This window comes from Sander lucioperca, chromosome 9 (genome assembly GCF_008315115.2).
Source record: "Sander lucioperca isolate FBNREF2018 chromosome 9, SLUC_FBN_1.2, whole genome shotgun sequence".
Classification (NCBI taxonomy): Eukaryota; Metazoa; Chordata; class Actinopteri; order Perciformes; family Percidae; genus Sander; species Sander lucioperca.
Genome location: NC_050181.1, coordinates 4,281,749 through 4,305,067, shown reverse-complemented (window position 1 = coordinate 4,305,067; position 23,319 = coordinate 4,281,749). Strand labels below are relative to the sequence as shown.

At 40.3% G+C, this 23,319-nt stretch overlaps 1 protein-coding gene across 3 annotated transcripts; it reads left to right on the top strand.

Moving 5' to 3' along the window:
* The first annotated feature begins 547 nt into the window (after positions 1-547).
* usp33 (ubiquitin specific peptidase 33) lies at positions 548-23,261 on the top strand. Of its 3 annotated transcripts, XM_031294359.2 has the most exons (25): positions 573-765; positions 2,919-3,141; positions 4,712-4,810; positions 5,395-5,448; positions 5,550-5,612; positions 10,337-10,486; positions 10,855-10,963; positions 12,819-12,888; positions 14,260-14,373; positions 14,632-14,710; positions 15,845-16,289; positions 16,412-16,552; positions 16,651-16,766; positions 17,084-17,256; positions 17,590-17,660; positions 17,744-17,777; positions 17,898-17,943; positions 18,047-18,227; positions 18,387-18,513; positions 18,679-18,848; positions 20,019-20,100; positions 20,219-20,327; positions 20,919-21,021; positions 21,653-21,721; positions 22,045-23,261. In XM_031294359.2, exons 3-25 carry the CDS (start codon positions 4,727-4,729, stop codon positions 22,203-22,205), a joined length of 2,751 nt encoding a protein of 916 aa, XP_031150219.1. In that variant the 5' UTR covers positions 573-765; positions 2,919-3,141; positions 4,712-4,726; the 3' UTR covers positions 22,206-23,261. The 3 variants fall into 3 exon arrangements, with proteins under 3 accessions (XP_031150217.1, XP_031150220.1, XP_031150219.1); XM_031294357.2 differs by lacking the exon at positions 2,919-3,141 and having other exon boundaries at positions 548-765; XM_031294360.2 differs by lacking the exon at positions 2,919-3,141 and having other exon boundaries at positions 549-765; positions 22,048-23,261.
* The last annotated feature ends 58 nt before the right edge of the window (positions 23,262-23,319 follow it).

Below are 23,319 nucleotides of genomic sequence, written 5' to 3'. Positions count from 1 at the left end.
TTATCTCAGAGTAATTACTTAGCATGTCTTAATTTTGACTTATTGCAGTAAGATACATTTTTGACTTATTCATTTATGTCATGATTTCCACTTAAAAAGTTAAAATTATAACTAACTATCTTAGAATTCAAGTCAAAGGTTGACAGTCAATTTAGCAAAAATAAATTTAAATAGGCTACATAAAACATATTAAACATATTTTGTCCTAAAATGAACACATTTTGATGTTAAAGGTTATTTTGTTAAGTTTATGCAGAGAGTATTTCTTCTCTGTTAGTATCACAAAATGCCCCTAAAACACTAGATGGCGCTTGGGATGGGTTTACTGTGTGTTGTCCCCCATCATTTTACATTATTTTTCACATTGAATCATAAACTGTACATCTGGTAGCCTATGCATAACTTGTAAAATAACACTTAGTGCTATCGGTGCCATTTTTAAGGTAATTAATAGTTGCTCATTGTGATACTATACAACTATAATGCTATTAAGATATAAAGGGCATACATGTAAACATCTAATGTAATGTTTACAGTAGGATGGGAAGGGTTTATATGTGATTCTTTTTTTTTTTTTTTTACCGGAAAAGGGGCGGAGACAGCTGTAACGTTAGCAACCACGCTGGGCAACAGGAACGGTTATCGTTAATGTGACTTGATTGCCCTTTGAAATACATCTTTAAATACACACTGAATCTGTGCCTTATACATCAAGTACAATTGGATCTACCTGAGAAACGTCGTGTCTTTATTTTTATCGCGCAGGTAAGGATCGAGGCTGACATTATTTCAGGATGCTAGCTAGCTCTCCGCTGACTCCGGTGTAGTCACTGTGGGATCGCCAGTGATCATGTAGCTAATACAGGGACGTTAGCTGGCTAGTGGCTAACATTAGCTATAGCATGTTACTCGCAAGATGGTCTTCAATAGCAAACCATCTCCAATTTTATCTCACGTTGCTAAATATATTCACCGCTTGCGTTAAACGCTATTACAAACGTTAAGCTAATTTATGGCTATCTTGCAAAGCAAATTATTGACTAACGTGAGATGACCAGTAACGTTAGTTGGCCAACAGGCTAACAGCGAAAGATTGCTAGTCAGCCAGTGACGCTGCTGTCAACGCCTCGTCTGGTTTGGACAGCTCAATTTGAGCAGTGGACAAGGCCAAAGCCAAACATCTTTATTATATCTACCACAGTATAAACTGGCTATTAGTTGAAAACCTGGCCGAAATAAGTTGGGTGCTAGTTAGTTAAGATGTCATTAACTGCCAGTTAACATTACGTTTTCAACATGATGGCTAATATTAACAGTTACCCTTTGTTGGATGCTTTACTTGCTAAAGTTTGCTATTAGGGTACTTAGGTTTACTAATTGTGTGCCATGCAGTGTTAATGTACTATTATTTAGCATATAAATTAACTTTAGGATAACACGGAATCTGGCATTATCTGATTCATGTGCACTGCCTGGTTCGGGTCAACGCCCCACCCTAACTGTACCACCTCTTTGTGCAGAGTCAAACCTGGAGTATGTTGGTTTTGAAGACAGTGAAAGTGTAAGGATGGTTTGCGTGTGATGGTGCAAGAGTAAAGATATATATTCTCTTCTCCACCAACCTTGGGTAATCGCCGAAGGCTTGACTGTAAAACCACCGGCTAATACGATTTTCCTGGTGTGTACTAGCTGTAATAAGTGAGTGATTTACTGTTGGAGGCACAGTGAGTTGGTTAATTTGACCGTTTGAACGCGTGCATCCAAAGTCCAGGGCAATTACAGTATAGGAGCCTCTAACACAAATATATCTGTAGATGACCTTGTGTCTTATCAATTTGTTTGGATTTACTTTTTGGTATTCAAAATAAAGAAGCTCTACATTATGTAAACCAGTTTGCATAATTGATGAGCATTGCAGAGGAAACAGGCATATTGACTTGTACAGACTGAACATGAACTTAATTAAGGATCAGCTACTTGCTCCACTTCTTTGCATGGCAGAAAAACATGTCATGTGTCTGCAAACAAGCAGCATTTGTGGACCTCTGACCACACAAATAACCACTTTATCAACCATAATCATGCAAAATATCAGGTGTGATGTCTTGTGTGTGTTTTTTTTGGCTTGATCAGCTGTCTTACATGCCAAAGCTGTGCATCTTAGGTCTTATGTAGGTTGGTGTATGCTGTGACACTCAGGCCATGTGTTTTTACCATGTTGATGTGGTTTAAATATGCTGAATCATGTGCAGCACAGTACTGCGCTGCATGCTGGGCTCTGCTGTCATTGTTCCATTGACACTTGAACATGCCTCTAAGCCTGAATGCCAGTGTGCAACCTCTAACAAGGTCCATACTTTGTCACTTTGCCATGAGCAAAGTGGTTACATGTTCAATGATCTGGGGTCTTGTGGGTGACACATTGACATTACAAGTTTTAGGTCTGAAGCGTACAGTCTTTGGTCTGAAGAAGCCTTTTTACTCAGAAAGTTGCTAAAAAAGACAAAAAAAGTAATTATGATCAACCTTGTTATTACACATTTAAGACAGCCATAGATAAATAGTAAAATATTAACAGCTGTTGTGACTCCTGGAATAAATCTGCTGGTTGATAAATGCTTTATCAGTATATGATAATTACTTCACTTTCTTATTTCCCGTTTTCTTTCTTTACATTTTCACCTATTAATTCACAGCATTTATCAAAAGTGCTTTGCTGACAGATATACCTGTTCCCCTGAGAGGATATGTCTTAAAACCATTGGTCAAGCCCTGCTTGTATAATTTGCCACTTAAGAGAAATTATTTCTGCTCACACTGAGACAGTTGCTTGCTTTATGATGCAACCATTTTTCAAATACAGGACTCTTGATAGACAGACTCCAAGTAACCCATGTCTTTTGTTGTCACTCTTCAAGCGAACCCCCTGCTCCCCTAAGGGCTATATGAAGCTGTGCATGAGCCTTGTTTCCATTTGAAGAGGAGATGGGAAGGCGGCCTTCTCAAGAAGCATGATAAATAGAAACCTCCAGTGGTTTCCTGTCATCCCACTGTACAGGGCTTATACGTCTTGTCGGGTAGCTGCCGAACTTCCTCTTTTCATACACACTGAAAAAAGTACAGCAGGAGTCCATCATAAAGGTATAAAGTACTTTATGATAGGTACAAACAGGGTTCAAAATTAACTTTTCGTCCACCGACCAAATGGCTAGTGAATGTCCAAATTTTACCAGCCACTCAATATATAACCATTGTTTTTTTGGCTGGTGAGTGAAGCAAATCTACTAGCCACTTGCATATTTTTACCAGCATTTGGGTGGTGGATGGTGCTAATTTTAACCACTGGGTACAAATGTAAAAACTACGCTACAAATCTTCCAGCACCCGAGGTAATCTGATGCAAGGTTTGGTAGGGTTTTTTCTCAAATTCTAAAGAATTATTGGTCATTGTCAGTATGTTACAAAGCTGGTCAGCAGAGGCAATCAGAACATAAGTATTATGGTTTTGTGCTAACACTTCCTGACACTTATCTCTACTAACTGAGTGTTGATTGTCGACACATTGTTTACAACCACAGTCTTAAGTTCACTGATTAACTATGTAACTTAAGTTGATGATGCACCTGCACATATGGCAGGCAGTGATTAGAAACTTGGATAATGTGTTTACACGCAGTATCGCTGTTTCTATCAGGTGTACCCCTCTTGCATACTTCTAAACCTAAACACCCCTAACCGGCACCGCCAGACACCGCCTACCAAGAGCCTGGGTCTGTTCGAGGTTTCTTCCTAAAAGGAAGTTTTTCCTCACCACTGTCGCACTAAATGCTTGCTCTTGGGGGACTTACTGGAATTGTTGGGTCTTTGTAAATTATAGAGTGTGGTCTAGACCTACTCTATCTGTAAAGTGTCTTGAGATAACTCTTGTTATGATTTGATACTATAAATAAAATTGAATTAAAAGTTGGGGGTTATTTAGGTTTCTGAAACCAGGATATGATGTTGACATGCACTTAACCAAAATCCACCAAAACTCAAGCATAATCGGGGGTTACTATTGCGCATGTTAACACCCATGTGCTACTTCCTCTAAGTTGTGCACATGTCTCACGTTTGTGCAAGTATGCAGAGCTTGTCTCGGAGTTGGCCATTCTTTTATATTTTGCTGTCATGGCAAGTTAACTAAAATCACTGGCGTTGACATGAAGATAGAAATGTTTTTAGATTCACTGGTTGAGCTTGGTTGATTAGAAGAATTAAATTATTTGAGCTTACAGTAGATTTGTTCTGACTTGTTTGTACAGTCTGTGTCGATCTGCTTTCTTTCTGCATTGTCATCACTAAAATCATTTATGGCGACAACATTCAGACACTGCTTGTTCTACACAAGTTGTTGACAGTTGTGGAGTGATGAGCTGCTTGGCGTGTCAGTGGCTGATAACGAGGAATTTGTCAGTCATGCAGGCATGGACAAATTTATGTTGTGGGGATGGTGACTCAGGTTACAGTAGCCTGACTGTTTTATTTGTCCTTTGTGCTGTTCTTTGGATATATCTCCCATTACTCTATCAAGTACCAGATGTGGGGTTGATAAACATTCTTTTAAAAACAAAAAGTCCTACAATGTTGTATAGATCACCTGACTTAAAATGCAAGTTGTGTACTGAATGTTGTGTTTTATCTTCCATCTCTCTCCCTTTATCTCTCTCAGACCTGTGGGTGAGTGATGCCGCCGGCCTCCAGCTGTGACTGCCCCCATCTGGACTCTGTTGGGGAGATCACCAAGGAGGAACTCATTCAGAAATCCCATGTGAGTGACTCTCTATCATGGCCCCGTCCCCTGCCCTCCTCATAACTTACCACTCTTTAAAAAAAAAAAAAAAGTAATAACAGGGTATCTATAGGTCTTGAAAAGTCTTAAAAAGCATTGAATTCACTTTCCTCAAAAAAGGTCTTATAAGGTACTAAAAAGTCTTGAATTTAATTTTCAAAAGAAATATCTTTTCTAGCCTGATGTAATGTTTTTGTATGTGATTCCTGGCTGTCGGGAGACCTTATACAGCTATAAACTAAAAGTGTGATTGTCCTTGCATCATTTCAGGCCACTTATCTGGGTCCAGTTCGCATTCATTTGACTAAATATTTCCATAATACTTTCATTCGTTGGCCAGTATGACCATGAAACAGATATAACTGTAAATTGCATTCTATGTGGTATTAAAAAGGACTTAAAAGTCTTAAATGTAACCTTACCCTCAGAGGACCTGCAGTAACCCTTCCTGAATAACTTGTTTTATATCGCTTGAATCTAAACTGTTTTGGAACTTTGCTGCTGTCTTGCTGAGTTTCATTTTAAAACGTGACTCTAACCTGAGTGTCTTCATATTTTTCTAGGGCCAGTGTCAAGACTGTAAAGTTGGAGGTCCAAATTTGTGGGCGTGTTTGGAGGTAGGGCAATGCTCACCGGCAAAGAAAAACCTGTTGATTTTTCTTCACCAGAAACTTGTGATTTTTGGATTTCTGCATACTCTGTTTGTTTTTCTCTCCAGAATGGCTGTGCATATGTAGGCTGTGGAGAATCTCACACTGACCACAGCACTGTGCACTCGCAGGTGAGAGATCTTAGTGATGCCTTTCAGCCGTGAAATATTAATGAATGCATAGAAAAGCGCAGGGAAGGGATGTGACTGAAAGGGTGGACATCTTAAAGTCTGGACTGTGATGGTGAATTGAAAAAAGATGTAACCGAAAGAGGAGGGGAGGTGTCAGTAGAGAGGCAGAGGAGGCACAGATGGCAGGACAGGACAGGAACACCACTTCAGAGTCCCAGGAGCCATGACTTGGAATAAAATTGCCTCCGGCACTGCTTTATTTTTAACATTTGTCTCTCCGCGATGTAAGAGCCAGCATGTGCGTCTTTAGGCTTTTGAAGTGCACGCATTGTTAAAAACCATCAAGCCAGCTCTGTCTGCCGACACCTCCACATTCAGTGCAATTTCAGCAGTGGCTCATCAAACTATAAGGCAGGAATATTTGTGAGTGAGTCCGTCTGGCTGTCCAGCTGTCCGTCGACGCTATAATGGAAGGAATTTCTGGGAGTGAGTCCTTCAAGCTGTCTGTCGGACGCATGCGTACAAGAACAATAACAAAGATGTTACATGCATCACGCTGACAGATTTTTTTTAATGGGGTTCAGCGGGACGTTCAGAGTGACAAAGACGTTCACATAATAAAGTAAACAAGCCAAGTTAGCCCTCTGAGCTAATGCGTGCCAACTACTGTAGCCGAGGATAATAAGAAAACCACATGCAGGCTCCGTAATCGGAACCAGCGTGAACCAAAAGCATCGCTGAATGCTAGGTTCACTTCTTCTGTTTTTAGCCTTCACAAGAAAAAGCCAACTTAAATTCACTCAGAGCATTTCTCTAAGAGGCAACTCATTAAAATAGCTTACACAACACTAACAATATTTTTTGCTGACACAAGGTGTCAAGCAAAAGCCAGACACTATATCGTATGAAGTTGCTGTGATTCACCACTTCTAAGCAGAAAGCTCACTCAGACTCATCCTGGGTCCAGTTCTGCAGCTGCCTGTACCATGGATGTATAATAATAACGCTAGATCCTACCCGATACACGTGTCGACGTCAACACGGGCATACGGTGTTGACGCAAGGAGCGCTCACTCTAATAACAAAAAACGACTTGAAGAATCTCAGTCGACTGAGGGGTCACCGACTGATGATTTGAATATTGGACCTTCAGAGGACAGCCCTAGAGGCCACTGAAGTCAGCCACTGCATCCGAAATACACTACATACCCAATATGTGTATTATCGTTCCACATACTTTTGTGTGAATAAATATCAGTTCACTTTTGCTGCCGGAAGCTGGATATACTAATGTTATAACAGAACTATTCTTCCCTGGAGTCAACGAGCACTAGCGGATAGCCTACAGGAACAGGAACTCTGCCATTGCTTCTCAAACTGTGTAAGTTTTGAAAAACGTTACCGCCAACCAAAATACTTTGTAATCGTTAATATATCTTTATGACCGCGGTGGTTATGTCAAATCAAGAGACTTATATGCCTATTTAGCAAAGAAGCGCAGTTTGAGTGTGAGTTTGTTTGAATGAGTAAGCAGTAATAACGCAGGCCAAGCAATTGGCCCATTCCGTACAGGCATGTTTTGAACGGGCACTAGTCTATCTAATAAAGGAAGGAATCTCTGTCTGTCTGAGATGTAGTGGACTAGAAGTATAAAGTAGCATAAAATAGAAATACTCAAGTAAAGTACAAGTACCTCAAAATTATATAGTGCTGTTCTTGAGTAAATGTACTTAGTTACATTCGAAAAAGCTGCAAGCAGCAATACAGGAGGCCAAGCAATTGGCCCTTTACAAACAGGCATGTTTTCAACAGGCACTGCACTAGTCCATTATTAATTTGCCATTGCTCTGGGAAGTGAGGGAGATTCAGTAGCACTGTCTGTTCCTTGGTTACAGTATCTGCCCCTCCTGGCTGCTCTGAAGCTTTGCCTCTGGTGTTCCCAGTGTTGACTAAGGCTTTTTCTCCAGCACGCCAGGGCCAAGTGGGTTATGAAGAAGAGATGGAGGAATATGAGAGCAAACGTAAATGTAATTTGTGCTGCCTATTAGTATCCGCATAGCTGCTCAAACCATTGTCAAGAAAAGTCCTGTTCAAATTCTAACCTCTGCAGAAAACACCCAGATGAAAGACAGATTTTTGACACAGAGCTGGCTGGTAAATAGATTTAATGTTAGCCGGCTGATTTTAAATGATATTACTAGTGAATTTTATCCATCCGCTTATCCAGGGCATCGGTCTATGCAGCTCGCCAGCCGCCTTTTGTGTTCTTTCCACAGAAGCCATCTTTAAATCTTGTAAGAATGAGGGCCATGCTTAATTAGTGCTCTGGAGACCCTGAGGGGAGGGAAACATTTGAATCTCTTGACTATGCAGTGCTGTTGGATCAGATGCCTCTGCCAGTCAAACTATACTGCAAGTAAATATGAGTGTCTGTTGCACAGCGTCGAGTTAAAGGTTTCAGCTCGATCCGCTAATTTTCAAAGTTGAAGTTTAACTTCTGTGTGTACTTTTGGTAACAAAATAATTAGTATTTACATGGAGATTGTATTTCAAACATCACACAAAAAATGTCTTCTGAGGCAAATTCAACCAATGGTAAACTTTGGAAATTCTCCATATTGCAGATAGAATGATTCAAAGGTTACCACAGCCTTACAGTTTCCTATGGGCTACAAGTTGAGCAGTTTTACATGCATTTGTGCAAATGCGCAAATCCACTGAGAAGAATAGTGGCCGTTGGTGTTTCTTATTGCTTGTTGATTACAGTCAGTAATGTCTTCAATGTTGAGGGCTAGAGAGGAGACTTAGCAGACCCATCCTGCCTCGTCTTGATTATCTTAATCATAAGATCACACACTGCAAGCTGGTGCTGCAACACTATAAAAGTTTTGCAATGTATTTATATGAGCTGCTGATGCAGTATGTTTTACATCATTTTAATTTCTCAAGTATTATTATGTGTGCGCTGAAGGAGCACTCAGGATTTGTTTTGGCTTGAATACAATTGTTTTTTTAGTGATGATGTTGAATATTTTAGTAGACCAAAAGTAAATTAACATAACAAATTATAACTACAAAAGCTATAAAATAGTTAATTGTAATTCAAAACAGTATGTGGGCTGGTAAAAGAACATCCTCTAAGCCCTATAAATCCAGCTTGTTATTAATGCCCTACCTGGTGAACTTTCATAAATGATTGAAGCTGGGGAGTTTCATGGCCGTGCTCAGTCTGGTGTGCCCCTTCTGCCAGCCCTGCTCCCGCTGTGTGAAGGCTTAATGCAGCCCTGATGAATAATGCAAGGTCTGCTGGTTGCCTGCTGCTCACGTGAAGTCTCCTGTCGACCTGCCAGGCTGCTGGTGTTTGTCAGAGCAGCAGTGGGTCAGCAGAACTCGGCCATGTTTCCACCCCAATAAGACTGCCTTGCTGTAACTACCTGCTCTGCCTCCAGCCAAACCTGTAACCTGAGACATTCAGCTCAGAACTGGTGTCCAAGATCTTGAAAAGATACAGTAGTGTATTTTTAGGTAGATTTTTTTTTACTTGCAAGAAATCTCATAGTAGGTGGGAGGAAACGAGTGCTAGTGTTGAACGCCAGCTTCTTAAGAAAATACTTAGTCAAATAAAAACATTGAGTTTTGTGTACAGTCATGTGAACAAATTAGGACACCCATGCTAAAGTTGACTAAATGACTAGGAAATTGATCTCAATGCCTTAATTTAAAAAAAAACCGTTCACCATACCTAGAGACTGGCATGGTTTTATTTCAGTTAGCCTAATAGCTGGTTTGATTTGCATTGAGAGATGATTTTATGGAAAGTACCCCATGCCAATCTCTAGGTATGGTGAAGGGTATGTGATGATGTGGGGCTATTTTAATTCCAAAGGCCAAGGGAACTGCATGTATGCATAGTATCCTGGATCCATGAAATAACTGGCCTTTAATAACAAAAATCTGCCTGCCTCTATGGGAATTTAACATAGGGGTGTACTTACTTATGCTCCCTGTATTTTAAGGAAAAACATTTATTTATTTACGATACATTATTCATTCACAAAGAAAATTGGTGTCCTTAAAGATTGGATTTTTCCTCATTTTTCTAATTAAGGCATTAAGATAGTTGAAAATGTAATGCAATTTTTTTCACATTTCATAGACCAAACAATTACTTGACAGTAATATACATTATAATACTTGTTAACTGCAGCCTAAGTACCTTATTTACGTGATTGTGGACAGAAATTGTAACAAAATGAGAACACATTGCAATAGTTACAAATATACAAATCAGAAAATAGATAGAGTAGATTATAATTGTACTACTTGTAGTCAGTTTTTGTGTGCAAAAATAGCTGATATGTGTTGATATGTGTTGCAGAGTTTCAGTCTTCCTGTGCTATGCTTGAGGGAAAACATTTTGTTTAGCTATACTGTTACAGTCGCTGTGCCAGAATCTTCCGTAAAAGTTTCCTTTATACACTATAGATTTGGGCAGCAGGCACACCTGTATTTGTCATATAAGAGCAAAATCAACCTCTGGATTGTCTAATGAGATGTTTGTTTGGTAGATTGTGTTGAAGATAAAGAAGCATCTCCTTGAAAAGAAAGTTCACATGTGCTTTATTAACTGTTCTTGGATAAATATTAACAGTCTTTCTTTGTTTTACTTTGTTTACACATTCGGGTTTGTCTATTCACAAACTCTTTAACAACTTTGTGTGCAGGAGACCAGGCACAACCTTACGGTGAACCTGACCACGCTTCGGGTGTGGTGCTACGCCTGCGGCAAGGAGGTTTTTCTGGAGCGGAAACTAGGTCCTCACTCGCCACATGCCACCAGCAAACCCCTCCCGTCTCCACAGAATGCTGGACAGGTAAGAGCCACATTCCCCTCGGTTTGTTATCCTGTTTTATTGTCTTTACAGTTTACATGGTTTATTTAATTGCAGTGTCATAAAGTAGGTTTAATATTGAACAGCAGCAAGTACTTAGATTATATGCAACATTAAACCTTTCTGTTTGCAAGTCTATGTTGTGTGAAAAAACATTGCATGTTTACTGTATTTTCACTTTATTACATAACTATGTGCTCTTCCATCATACTTATGAGAGCTGTACGATAATAATTTCCACCAGTCTATCCTGAGTGACAGTTGAACTGTCAGTCAAACTGTATGCGGTTATCCATTTACTAGACAAGAGTTTTATGATGAGGTGTGTGTGTGCTGTGTGGTTGCTCCAGGATGACAGCAGGGCCCCTGGGAGCCCAACCTCTCTGAGAGTGCCCCCTAATGGAGGCTGTGAAGACCTGGACATGGAGACAGAGGAGGAGGATGAACTGCGTGCCAGAGGTCAGCTTACACAGAAGAAGTGTTCATGTTGTCACAAAATGAATGGCAGTTTGACTTATTATATAGACCCAATCACAATGTTTGTTTACAAAAACTTCTACTTCTACTAGAATTTAACGGCGCTGAGCAAATGGGGATGAGGAACTACTGTATATACTCTCATCTCATTCATCTAAAAAGCATGTTTGATGCTTTCATATTTACAACATTTATCTGTTAGGCCACAGACAAAAGAAAAGGACACCACCCAAAACTAGCAGTCAGTCCAACCGACAGTGAGATGCTGCTGTCCGTAACGCTAGATTTGGTTTATAATAGACTCTAGCAAAGCAACACAATACAGAAAATATGCACAGCAGACACATCCCTAGAGACACTGTTTGTTACAGTTTAATTGCTGAAATGTTGTGGTTATACAAGGGTAGTTGTACCCACAAATATCAGCTACAAGGTCAACAAATGTACATTGGGATACAAATGTAAATGTTGCAAATGAAAGTTACCTTAAAAAAAAGGTTTCTTGCACAGATGATAATTTTTAATAATTAAATCATTTGCTTTTGAAGTTTATGAGGTGACTAAAATGTAATTACATTCTATCAGCTCTTAATGCAAGTATGAAAAAAAAATGAACATTGCATGGATGATTTGAAGTTCTCAAACACAGGAGCTCAGTAATCAGCAGTTGCTTTAGTTTCGAAGCACAGAATATAATTTAAATGAATAAGAGCAGTTAATTTGTGCGTCAGACTTTAAAGTACAAGTTGTGACGAACACCTCACTTTGCCATTTTGTTGTTAAAAGCTGAGCACCAATAGGGCCAGACACACCCCAATATCTCTAGGCAACAGAAAGCCACACATGGTCCCGAAGAAGGACTACAGGCCGCTTCTGTGTAGCTCTGTGGGTTGAGCCTAGCACTAACACTTCAATGCTGAGTGTTTCAGTCCCACTGGAGCAACCAATGCAAATAATGTTTTCACTAAGTGCTGTGAGACACACACACAGGCTCCACCAAATGGCATATGTTATGTCAAACCTCATGTGGTGTAGCTCAGGCATTGGCACCAGTCACTGCCTTGGTTATTTTTGTTACAAATGCAGATCATATGATCAGAAGGAAAATAAGCTTTGTAAGACTAATGCCCTCCGCAGAGTAGGCTTGTCAAATAAGATCCGAGGTTTATGAACTGTGAGGCAATTAAGCAACTTTAACCCGATTGCCCCAAGTCATAAATTAGTCAAATCTAAACACACAGACATGATACACATCTTCTTAGAAATCATAGAAAAAAAGGCTCTTTAACTCTTTATAAGTTTTCTTGCCTGAGAATCATCACACAGTGTCAAAGTACTCCAGTGATCGTTGTCTTTAAATTCATGGGTACATTGCAAACAGGAACTAACATTTAATTCAGCATAATTTTAATGGTTCCAATTTGCCAAAATGTAAACAAATATAGGCTAAAAAACCGGGACTCAAGCTGTAGCCAGCAGCATTTTATTATTATTTTTTATTTTAATTTTTTCTGTTTACGTTCCTCAAATAATTTTGGTAGTAATTTGGTAATTTAGTTTCAAAATGTATAGCATTATTGGGGGGATGTGGGGGGGGGGGGGGGATATTGAAATATATATATATAAACTTGTATAAGATGAATGCGCTATCTGTGCCACAGTAGCTGATTTAAAATACACTAGGTAGCCATCTTTTCTGCTCCTGCTGTAAAATATTAATCTTAGAAATGGAGTGGGTGATCTTAAAATTGTCAAGGCTTTCTGGCTGCCATCAAAATTTACAAGCATTTGATGAGTGGCTTGTTTTAATTTCCCCGGTGTGTTCTGTCTCCCTCAGGTCTGACGGGGCTGAAGAACATAGGCAACACGTGCTACATGAACGCTGCCCTCCAGGCTCTGTCCAACTGGTGAGTCTCTGTTAACCTGCCTACTGTCTCCACATCTACCTGTCTACCCCACAATATTGATTTTTCGGTTTTATTCACTGCCTGGTTCTTGTTGACTGAAAAAAAACACCATGGCTACTGCGCTCATTTGGGAGAGTAGCAGCTGAGTGAAAATTGCTGCAGTGCACCATTTGAGACGGCAGAAATGGCCTTTTGTAGTTCCCTGCAGGGTCTTCTGTTACAAAAGAACATCAGCTCTTTCCTTTTGTTCCTTCTTCTACTCTTTTTCCCACAATGTCTTTTTATGAGGCACATAAAGCTGTACTTACTTACTGTTACAGTCTGCTGTATTTTTGTTTATTGAATTGACAATCCTTCTGATACATTCTCTATGATTGGGTTGTTGGTGTGGTCCCTCAAATTAGGGCTCCACTGCAGAGCCTGAGGCTGTGTTATTATTTTACTTTGTTACTTTTTATTTCATTTTTCATAGAACAGCAAAGCACAGTAAACCCCTTCCTACTATCTACCCAGGGGGGAGCTGGTACACTTTTAAATTAAACAGATGATGCCGAGTCTGGATACAAGTTAAAAAAAAAAAAAAAAAAAAAAATAGATGTGGGTCAAAATTTGCAATCTAAATCACGTTCCAAAAATAGGAGGAACTGAGTCACGCAGCTGCGGAAAGGAGGGACCTTTCCTGAAACTTTCCTTTGATGTCTGTTTGTGTAAGCGCTTCTTTCAGTTACTGTTGGGTCATTATTCAGTTCGAAGGACTTTTCTCCTGCCAAGGGAAGGGAGCGCTCCATGCCTTATTCATTCTGTAGTTTGTCTCTTTGTCGCAAATTCCTGTCCACTCCGTTTGTATCCATCAAGTAAAATCCCCTCAGCTGTTTTTCTTTTCAGCTTTTTCCAATGTCCTTCAACTTTTAGCTGCGTGTGGTGTTTTCTTGCATGAGCCCCAGTACCTTCGGGAATTTGTGCTGTTACAAGAGTGAAATACCGATTTAATGAAACAAAATGAATCAAAAATACAGGCAGAAGACAGCATTTATGTAGAAATGCTGAACTTGAATCTCTCTGGATTTCCTTTTTTCCATTTGTCATATTCTGCTTGGAGTGACCTATATGAATGTAATAGCAAAAACATACTAAACTTAAGATCATTTGCAGATCTTCGGGTATTTGCAGACATAACAGAGTATAAAAATAAAACATTAGCTTGTACTTTGAATTATATCTGCTCCTCTTGGGCTTATTGAGGATTAGCAGGTTTTTGAAAATTAGCCACGGCATTGCAATTTTTTTGGTAAATGTAATCAATCTGTCTCAGTACAAGCTTGTTTGGTGCCCACATATGATATACAGTATTTATCCCTCTTTCCACTGTAGCCCGCCCTTGACACAATTCTTTCTGGAATGTGGTGGCATGGTGAGGACAGACAAGAAGCCCGCACTCTGCAGAAGCTACCAGAAACTAGTGTCAGACCTGTGGCACAAGAACAGGTAGGCGTTGTCACTTTTTTAGTTCTTTGGATCACTCCTCTTTGACTTTGAAAGAGCATATGAGCTTGCCCACAAGCTGCAGTTTATTTCATAATTCAGTGGTCACTTTCATTATTTCCCATGTTTAGAATATGACTCCAGAGCCAAACCTGAATCCCATTTCTGGTCTTAATTGCAAACCTTACATCACACAAGACTTCACTGTGATATTGTGTATTACAATACTTGTTAAGCATGCTGTGTTTTGTCACATTACAGACCCTCCTACGTGGTCCCAACCAACTTGTTTCAGGGGATCAAAGCTATAAACCCCATGTTTAGAGGATATTCTCAGCAGGTGGGTTATTGCAGACAGTGAAATAAATGTGCAAATGTACGTAAATGCGCACAGATTAATTATAAATAAAACATGGAGGCACTCTTCACGGTGGGAGACATGTTCAACAGTATGTTTGCCATCAGTTGTGACATAAACGTGGATTTTCAGCTTTTACCTCTGTGCTTTGTGAATAATATGAGTAATATGAGTTCATTGAATATAAAACATGGCTTTAGTTTGAACTGAATTGAATCCTTTAAGAATGAATTTGTGCTGAGCTGGGATTATTACGGGTCTGACGCCTAGAATATAAAGTTGTCGCAGGTCTTATACAGTGTCTCCCTTTTCTCTTCCACTCCATATCCCCCATGCTTGTTCCTTTACAGAAATAACATTAGCTTTGGCTTAAATCACTCAACCAGATAAACTGAATCCTCTGCCTTGCATTTACTAACTCACATCTTCTGACTTTCATCATTCACACACTAATGCACACATTAAACCTAAACTGACACACTAAAGGTAAATTGCTTGATTTGATTCCAGGCGTTGCTTAAAAGAAAAGAGTTTATACAGTACATATGAATGATTTCCAAAGACTTTTTACTGGATCCTGTTTTGTCTTTGTCCAGTGTCTGTAAATAAGGGATGTATAAGCCTGAGTGGTGAAATGATAAAAGGGCCTGTTTCCTCTTCGCTTGCCAGTTTTTGTTCATAGGAGTTAGCTGTGGAATATTCATTTGTCACGCAATACTGAGCTGCACAGCCTTGGAATTAGCTTTGCTATGAATGAAGTTAACATCCCAGGTCCTGGGAGAGGGAGAGAGAGAGATTGGATGTCTGTGGTTCATTTAGTTTGATTACACATTCATGAGCATTTGGTTTTGGATTTTGTGATGCAGAATTGGGATAAACAAAGAGGTGAAGTGGTTGCTGTAATTTGGGAAAAATTAGCTTTGCGAAAGCTTTGCTGTGTCTGTCAAACTCAATTGTATTTAGGAAGAATTAGTGCTGCTTCGTTTTATTTCAATGTTCTTTTCAGGGAGAGGAAATAGATTACTGTGACCAAAATAACTGTAAAAAACTGTAAAACTTAGAACTAATTTACTACCTCAAATAACATTTCTTGTGATCATCCCCCTTGGCCTGCAGGACTCTCAGGAGTTTCTGCGCTGCTTGATGGATCAACTTCACGAGGAGCTGAAGGAGACGCTGCCTGAGCCCTACGACCAGTCCAACGGCATCACGGTGGAGGACGGCCGCGAGGAGGACAACCGCAGTCAGTCAGACAACGACTTCCAGTCATGCGAATCCTGCGGCAGCAGCGAGCGGGCCGATAATGAGGTGCAGGGCGGGAACGTGACGATGGAAGACACCAACGAGGCTGAGATGCTGATTCCTGAGCAAGATGAGATCCAGGCCAACAGGGAATGGCAGAAGGAAAAAAACATGATTAATGACCTTTACCGTTCTGGAGTTAATGGTGTCATGGGTGGGAGCACTGGAGTGGACATGGACAAAGATGTTGACACCACCACTGAAACCACACCCATTATCAGCAGCCAGGGAGCCATCAAGGTTCAAGGCAGAACATCAGGTATTTATGGAGAAGAAGAGACATCATATTTTCTTTTGACTACAATGTCTTTGACTTTCTCATATTCAGCATCACATTTATGGTATTAAAACTCTCTTAATATTTGGCCTGCTCTCCGCCAGATTCCTTCCCAGACATCCAAATGTCCAACTCTACAAGACCACAGAGTTTAGTCCCAATGGAGGGACATATTCCCAAAATGTCCAGCAGCCCACCCAAAGCTGCCTCAGGCTGGCCCAGCCTAAACCCTGCACATAAGAAAGGTACTTCTGCATAATCAGAGGCAGTCATAACTAGATTCATATCTTAAAAAGTCGGGCATTATTCTCACATTTCTCTCCCTCTCTCTGCCTTCACACAGCAGTGACCACATTCTCCCCACCAAAGAGCAAGCGTCAGAAGAAATACCGCAGTGTCATCTCAGATGTGTTCGATGGGACCATTGTCAGCTCAGTTCAGTGCCTCACCTGTGATCGGGTTAGTGTGGACACTATTAAGAGAATGGGATTGCTGAGAGGGGGGAGAGGGACAGTAGCAGGGGAGCACTAGAGAACGGGACATTGTGTCTTAAGTCATTTCAAGGTCCTAATAATGGAATGTTATTAAAAATTGATGCTCAGCTCTGATGTTCATATACACATGTAACATATTTTGATATTTGTGATGTAATGACAATAATATTCTGCTACAAAGTGACAGTTCCTAACAAAAGTGTGTAAAAAAAAAATAAATAAATAAATAATTGGATTGAAATGTCTGTAACTGAAACTGTCTGTGTGTTTTGTTGCTATCAGGTGTCCGTGACCCTGGAGAACTTCCAGGATATCTCGTTGCCTATCCCAGGGAAGGAAGACCTGGCCAAGCTTCACTCCGCCACCCACCAGACCTCCCTGGTTAAAGCTGGCTCCTGTGGGGAAGCTTATGCACCACAGGGCTGGATTGCATTTGTCATGGAATACATCAAGAGGTGTGTTAATATATAAACCATAGCTGTTGTTTTTTTAAAAGATATTTTTTTGGGCATATTCTTTATCTGACAGATGACAGTGTAGAAATGGGGGAGAGAGCGATGGGGTATGACATGCAACAACGACATGTCATACCCATGTCGTTGACATGCCCAAGACTGGAATCGAACCCAGGACGTTGTGGTTATATGGCATGCGCTGTAACCAATCAGCTACCAAGGCGCTCCAATATGTACATTATAGTTATTTATATTCTTCACAATCAAGCTTTAGTGGCTCTATACTTTGCTCTTTTTTGTGTAAAATTCACCCCTGTTTGTTTTTATTTTTAGTTGGTTCTGGGGTCCAGTGGTTACGCTACAAGATTGTCTTGCAGCTTTCTTTGCCAGAGATGAACTAAAGGGTGAGCACGTGGGCGTAAATCTGTTCTACCAGCACAAACATGAAGATTGATGGCTCAATAACTGTGTGCTTTTTGTTTTCTAGGAGACAACATGTACAGCTGTGAAAAATGCAAGAAGTGAGTACCTAATTCTGACTTTGCTGAATACTGAACTGGACTACTAATCTATTTCACAACAAAAAGACAATGTCTGGAACTGTAATGATGGCCCATCTTCTTCATCTTCTTTCTTCTTAGATTACGAAACGGAGTCAAATTTTGTAAAATGCAAAGTTTGCCAGAGGTATACAGACAACTCTAGCACTTCATGTCATGTCTTTTTTCCCTATAGTCTTCACACACCGGATTTCTAAAATAAAACGTCTTTGTGTGTTAATTTGCTCTAGATTCTGTGTGTCCACTTGAAGCGCTTCAGGCACGAACTGATGTTCTCCACCAAAATAAGCACCCACGTCTCCTTCCCGCTGGAGGGCCTGGACCTGCAGCCTTTCCTGGCCAAAGACAGCTCCGCCCAGACCACCAACTATGACCTGCTGTCAGTCATCTGTCACCACGGCACTGCCAGCAGTGAGTGGGCACAGTCACTCCTCTTTCTGCTCAGACTGGGGCATCCGCCTTTATTTGGCACAGAGGAGTGTCTTGCATTCATTAGCCTGTAGACAATTTTTACATGTACTTCTTAGGTTTATGAATGCTGCTCTAACGCATTACCCTATCTGATCCCAGGTGGCCACTACATAGCGTACTGCAGGAATGATGTGAACAATCTGTGGTATGAATTTGATGACCAAAGTGTGACTGAGGTGTCTGAATCCTGTGTCCAGAATGCTGAGGCCTATGTCCTCTTCTATAAGTAAGCCAACACACCTCAATAGTTATACTCAGACAGTTGTAAAAAAAGAACCCTTTAATCTGTGTAACATTTTAAGTTTCATTGTGCTGCTTTAATATTCATACTTACATTTCACATTCATGTATTTGCATTGGTGATTAATCTGTGGGTCTGTTCCTGTCACAGAAAGAGCAGCGAGGATGCACTGAAAGAGCGTAGGAGGGTGTCTGGTTTATTCAACATGATGGAGCCCAGCCTTCTGCAGTTCTACATCTCCCGCCAGTGGCTTAACAAGTTCAAGACCTTTGCTGAGCCGGGGCCCATTTCCAATGACGACTTCCTGTGTTTGCATGGAGGTGCGTGTGACTATGTCGTGGTCATTCTGAAACCGGCGCAGCGTTTCCCAGAACAGGAATCCTTTTTTTTCTTAGCGTTTAGTAGAAAATTTGTGCTCTACCTTCTCCTAACATAGCTTTTGCTTTCATCCTTTGCTGTGGATTTTTGACTTTGACAAAAACTGCAGAGTATTCCCTTCACAACATAGCAGACTTCAGAAGAGGGTTTTACTTCTCTTTGTGCAGGCGATCCTTCTCTCTCGTTTTAGTAGAGAAGAGGGAAGAATTGTAAAATGGTTTTGTGCCAATCAAGCATGCTTTCTTTTCTGCCTTTCTGCCTTTTAAGAGAGTGCTGGAAATTACGGAATTAAAAATTTAAGTTAGAATACAGTGGCAGCAGAGAATGTGTTTCGTTCTGTAAATAACCACCTACAGGTTGTTCCCTCCTCCTTTGCAGCTACCAGCACTTCATAACTGGCTAAGTCAGGTACATAAGTAGAGATAATATCAGTGCAGTGAAACCATGATTATGTTGGAGCAGTTCAGCCAGTTGTTTTACTTTCAGTGCAAATCTGAAAGTGTTCCCGTTTATTTTCACTTTCCTGTTTATAGCCAGGATGTCATCACGAAAATATATTTAGGCAGGCAAAGCCTTTATTAGGGGCTCTGGCAGCATGTTTTCCCAGGAGAATTCCTCCCCCCTCCCCCCAAATTGTTGAACGTACATTTATTAAGAAGAAATACTTGTCTTCTAATGTAGTGTGGTTCCCAATCGTTTTGCCTTGTGACCCCTTAAAATTAGGCAAAATCTACTTATTTTTCCCATTTACAGATTATGGATTTGGTGTGGATATGAGAGTGATAGTTTCTTCTTGGATATGTTTTTTTTTTATTTCCTTTTTCATCCTGTTAATTATTTGCGACATTTCAGATTTATCTTGGGACCCCTTGGGGGGCCGTGACTCCCAGGTTGGAAACACTGCTCTAAAGATAGTGTAGATAGTAAGGGTAACTGAGGGTAAGCACTGACTTCAACATATTTCTGCAATTTTCTTGGCCTATTTAACACAACAGTAGTCACAGTGTTCCCAAAACCGATCCCTAACAAATACACAGTATGTGTGATGTAACTGTCACCTTTAAAATGTTATACTGTTAATATGTAATGGATGTTTCAATGTGTTTCCTCAGGTGTGCCCCCCAACAAAGCAACATTCATCGATGACCTGGTTGTAATGCTGCCGCAGAACGTGTGGGATCACCTTTACAGCAGGTACAGTAGACAGGGCCAACTGTGAGACTGACGCTCCCATCACTCAATGTACTCACATTATAATTTCCCATTTGAGTTAATTTCCTCTGCTTGAGTTAATGTGGACTGCTATCTGCAGGTACGGAGGAGGCCCAGCTGTCAACCACCTGTATGTTTGCCACACGTGCCAGATTGAAATAGAAAAACTGGAGAAACGGTGCAAATCAGAGCTGGACATGTTTGTCAGGGTAAGTCTTTTAACCATACGTTCACCAGCGAAACCACAAGCAGCAAGGAACATAGAGCTTTAGCCAGGTACAGTTAGAAATTGGTGTGAGTGATAATGCATTGTGTGTCAGTGAGCCTTTGTGTAGCCCAGTACTCATGTGAGTGTATATAAACTGTTCTCCAGTCTATTGAACCAGTTGATGGGCTGCACGTGTTGGTGCGCTTCACCCCGGCAGGAGATGAGAGGTGCGAGCCCGATGAAAGCCTTATCATTAATGCATTGGGACAGATGCAGCTGTTATTGTCTGCTCACTCACACAATGGCTTCTCAGAGAGAGAGAGAGAGAGAGAGAGAGAGAGAGAGAGAGAGAGAGAGAGAGAGAGAGAGAGTTCCAAGAAAGATGAAATTGGTGCAGCGTGGAGTTAAGACTCTGTTCTAATTGGAATAACTACCAGAGAGAATTGATTAGGTTTTCCATCTCCTCTCCATCCTTTCATCCTTACTTAATTTTTTTCCTCCCCTCCCCTCCCCATCCCTTTGCTTCCTTTCTCCTCCCTCTTGTGTCTACTGCTCACTCCTCCCCCATTTCCTCTCTCCCTCTCCTCTGTAGCTGAACAAGGCGTTCCAGGAGGAGGAGTCTCCAGTGGTCATATACTGCATCAGCATGCAGTGGTTTCGTGAGTGGGAGGGCTTTGTCAAAGGAAAAGACAATGGTAATTGGACAGAAGTCTTTTTCACCCCCTATCTTGTTTAAATGTCTGATTAAAAGGCTAAATGATTCCCAGGTGACAGTTGTGCTTGATATTTGGTGATGGAAAAGCTGCTGTAATTTTGTTTAATGTAACTGTCTCTTTTAAAACAAATGTCGTGTGTCAGGTCGATTCATTTACATGGATAGGAGAACATGGCAAATGAGCGGTTTTTATATGGGACATCCAAATTCTCTTTTCAAAAGCTGCTCATGTTCAAAAGAAACTGAGGTCCCACCTCTTCTCTTGATTTATCTTCAAAGAGTTTGCTTTAGTCCCCCGAGTCAAGTTTCCCTCCCGCTACAGCAAAATTAAGTGTCAAAATATATTTCATTTTCTTGCACTCGTTCTCATTTTTTTTGCTTCCCTTGCTTTGTATTGTCACATCTATTTATAACCGCTTACATCTGGCACGTCTGCAAATGTCATTTTTTTCTCTGACTTCTGCTCCTCTAATATTTGTTTTCTCAATGTAACAAGTGGGGAGCAGAGATTGCTTTTTTACGTTATGGCTCTTTGAAACAATTAGAATTGAGTCATGCATATTAGTGCTGTGTATAATTAGGACAACTAATTGTCTTTCTTCCTCTTTAAGATCCACCGGGACCCATTGATAATTCCAAGATTACAGTAAACAAGAACGGCCATTTAACACTCAAACAAGGTACTAACTATTATAATTGTTATTGATGCCCTTATTTTGTCTCTAATTGTATGCTGTAGAAAGATGTTGTTTTAAATCTTTTTTTTAGGAAGCATGAAATAAGTAAAGAAAAAATGTAAATAGGATGGATAAATAAAACCTTTTTTTCTTTAGAACAACTCTTGCAAAGCCTCGGTGGATTGTAGTAGTAACTTTAACTATGCATATATTAGTGATATTTATGTGTGTGTGTGTGTGTGTGTGTGTGTGTGTGTGTGTGTGTGTGTGTGTGTGTGTGTGTGTGTGTGTGTGCGTGTGCGTGTGCGTGTGCGTGCGTGAACCGGCAGGCGCTGACTCGGGGCAGATCTCTGAAGAGACGTGGAACTTCCTCCACTCCATCTACACCGGCGGTCCACTTGTGACGGTTCGGCCAAACATCAGCCACCAGGAAGCAGAAACATCACAGTCAGAGGAGAAGATCGAGATGGAGACACGCTCTATTTAATCAAGCACTCTGCAGATAACAATGTAAAACATTTAAGAAATGAAAAGCCTTTTATTTTGCACTGACTTTTATTTAAAAAGCATTTGAGCAAAGGACCTCATCTTTACCGCTACATGACAGCCTTTGACTGCTGACAAGAGGGAATTAACATGTCTGAAAAGGTTTGTCATGTTGTACAAATCTGTATAAAGAGCTCTAAAATTTATATTAGCACTGTAGTATTCATGTCAGGTTGTTTTCAGAACCAAGCATTTGAATTACATGCAGCTAAAAAAATCCAGTGAATGCCATATTCCTTTTTGTTTTTGAACAAATGAGCACATTGTATCTCCATGTGTCTTGTGTTGTTGATATTGAGGAATCACAATACATCTTGCTGTAGATATATCACACATTTTTCCTGTTGTAAGAGAATACTGTCCAATGAATGGTAAGAGAAGCAAAATGTGACACTTAAAGTGATGAAAATCATAAGGTTATGAAGGGACTAATTAGTGAGTAGTCTCAGGAATTAATTTTGTGTATTGCACTGTTCTATAGATGTACAAATTGGCATGCTCTCGCAAATGTCTGGTTTGTATTTGAATGTACCAGTACTGATAGTATATTGGTCAAGATTCAGCACTTGGTAACTTATCACAGAAGGGAGTGATTTATAATATGATGTTAATAGCATTTTTTGTAGAAATATGTGGCAGGCAGAGTCTGTTAAGAATGCATGCTTTAACACTCATTTCCAGTTTAACATGACATGTAACTGCATGTAAATGCAAAGCTGCTCATAAAATGTGCACGCAAATCATGATCTGGATCTACCTTTACTAAATTGTGCAGCTGCAGAAAGCATATTGCAGTATGTAATCAGCATCAGCAGCAATCTAGTTAATTAAAGGCATTATTTTTGTGTAACGTTACAGGCATGGTGTTGTTTAACGTGCTGGCTGATAGGGGGTGGAACAGAATGCTGTACTGTAAGGTTTTGCATATGGATGTCACTTGAGTAAAATCTATCTTGAATTTTGCTGGCTGACACTATTAAAACTTGATGAAAACATGTTGGACATTGTGGTCACCTTGATTTTGTCACAATTTCTGCTACAGTAGGTAGAGTGGT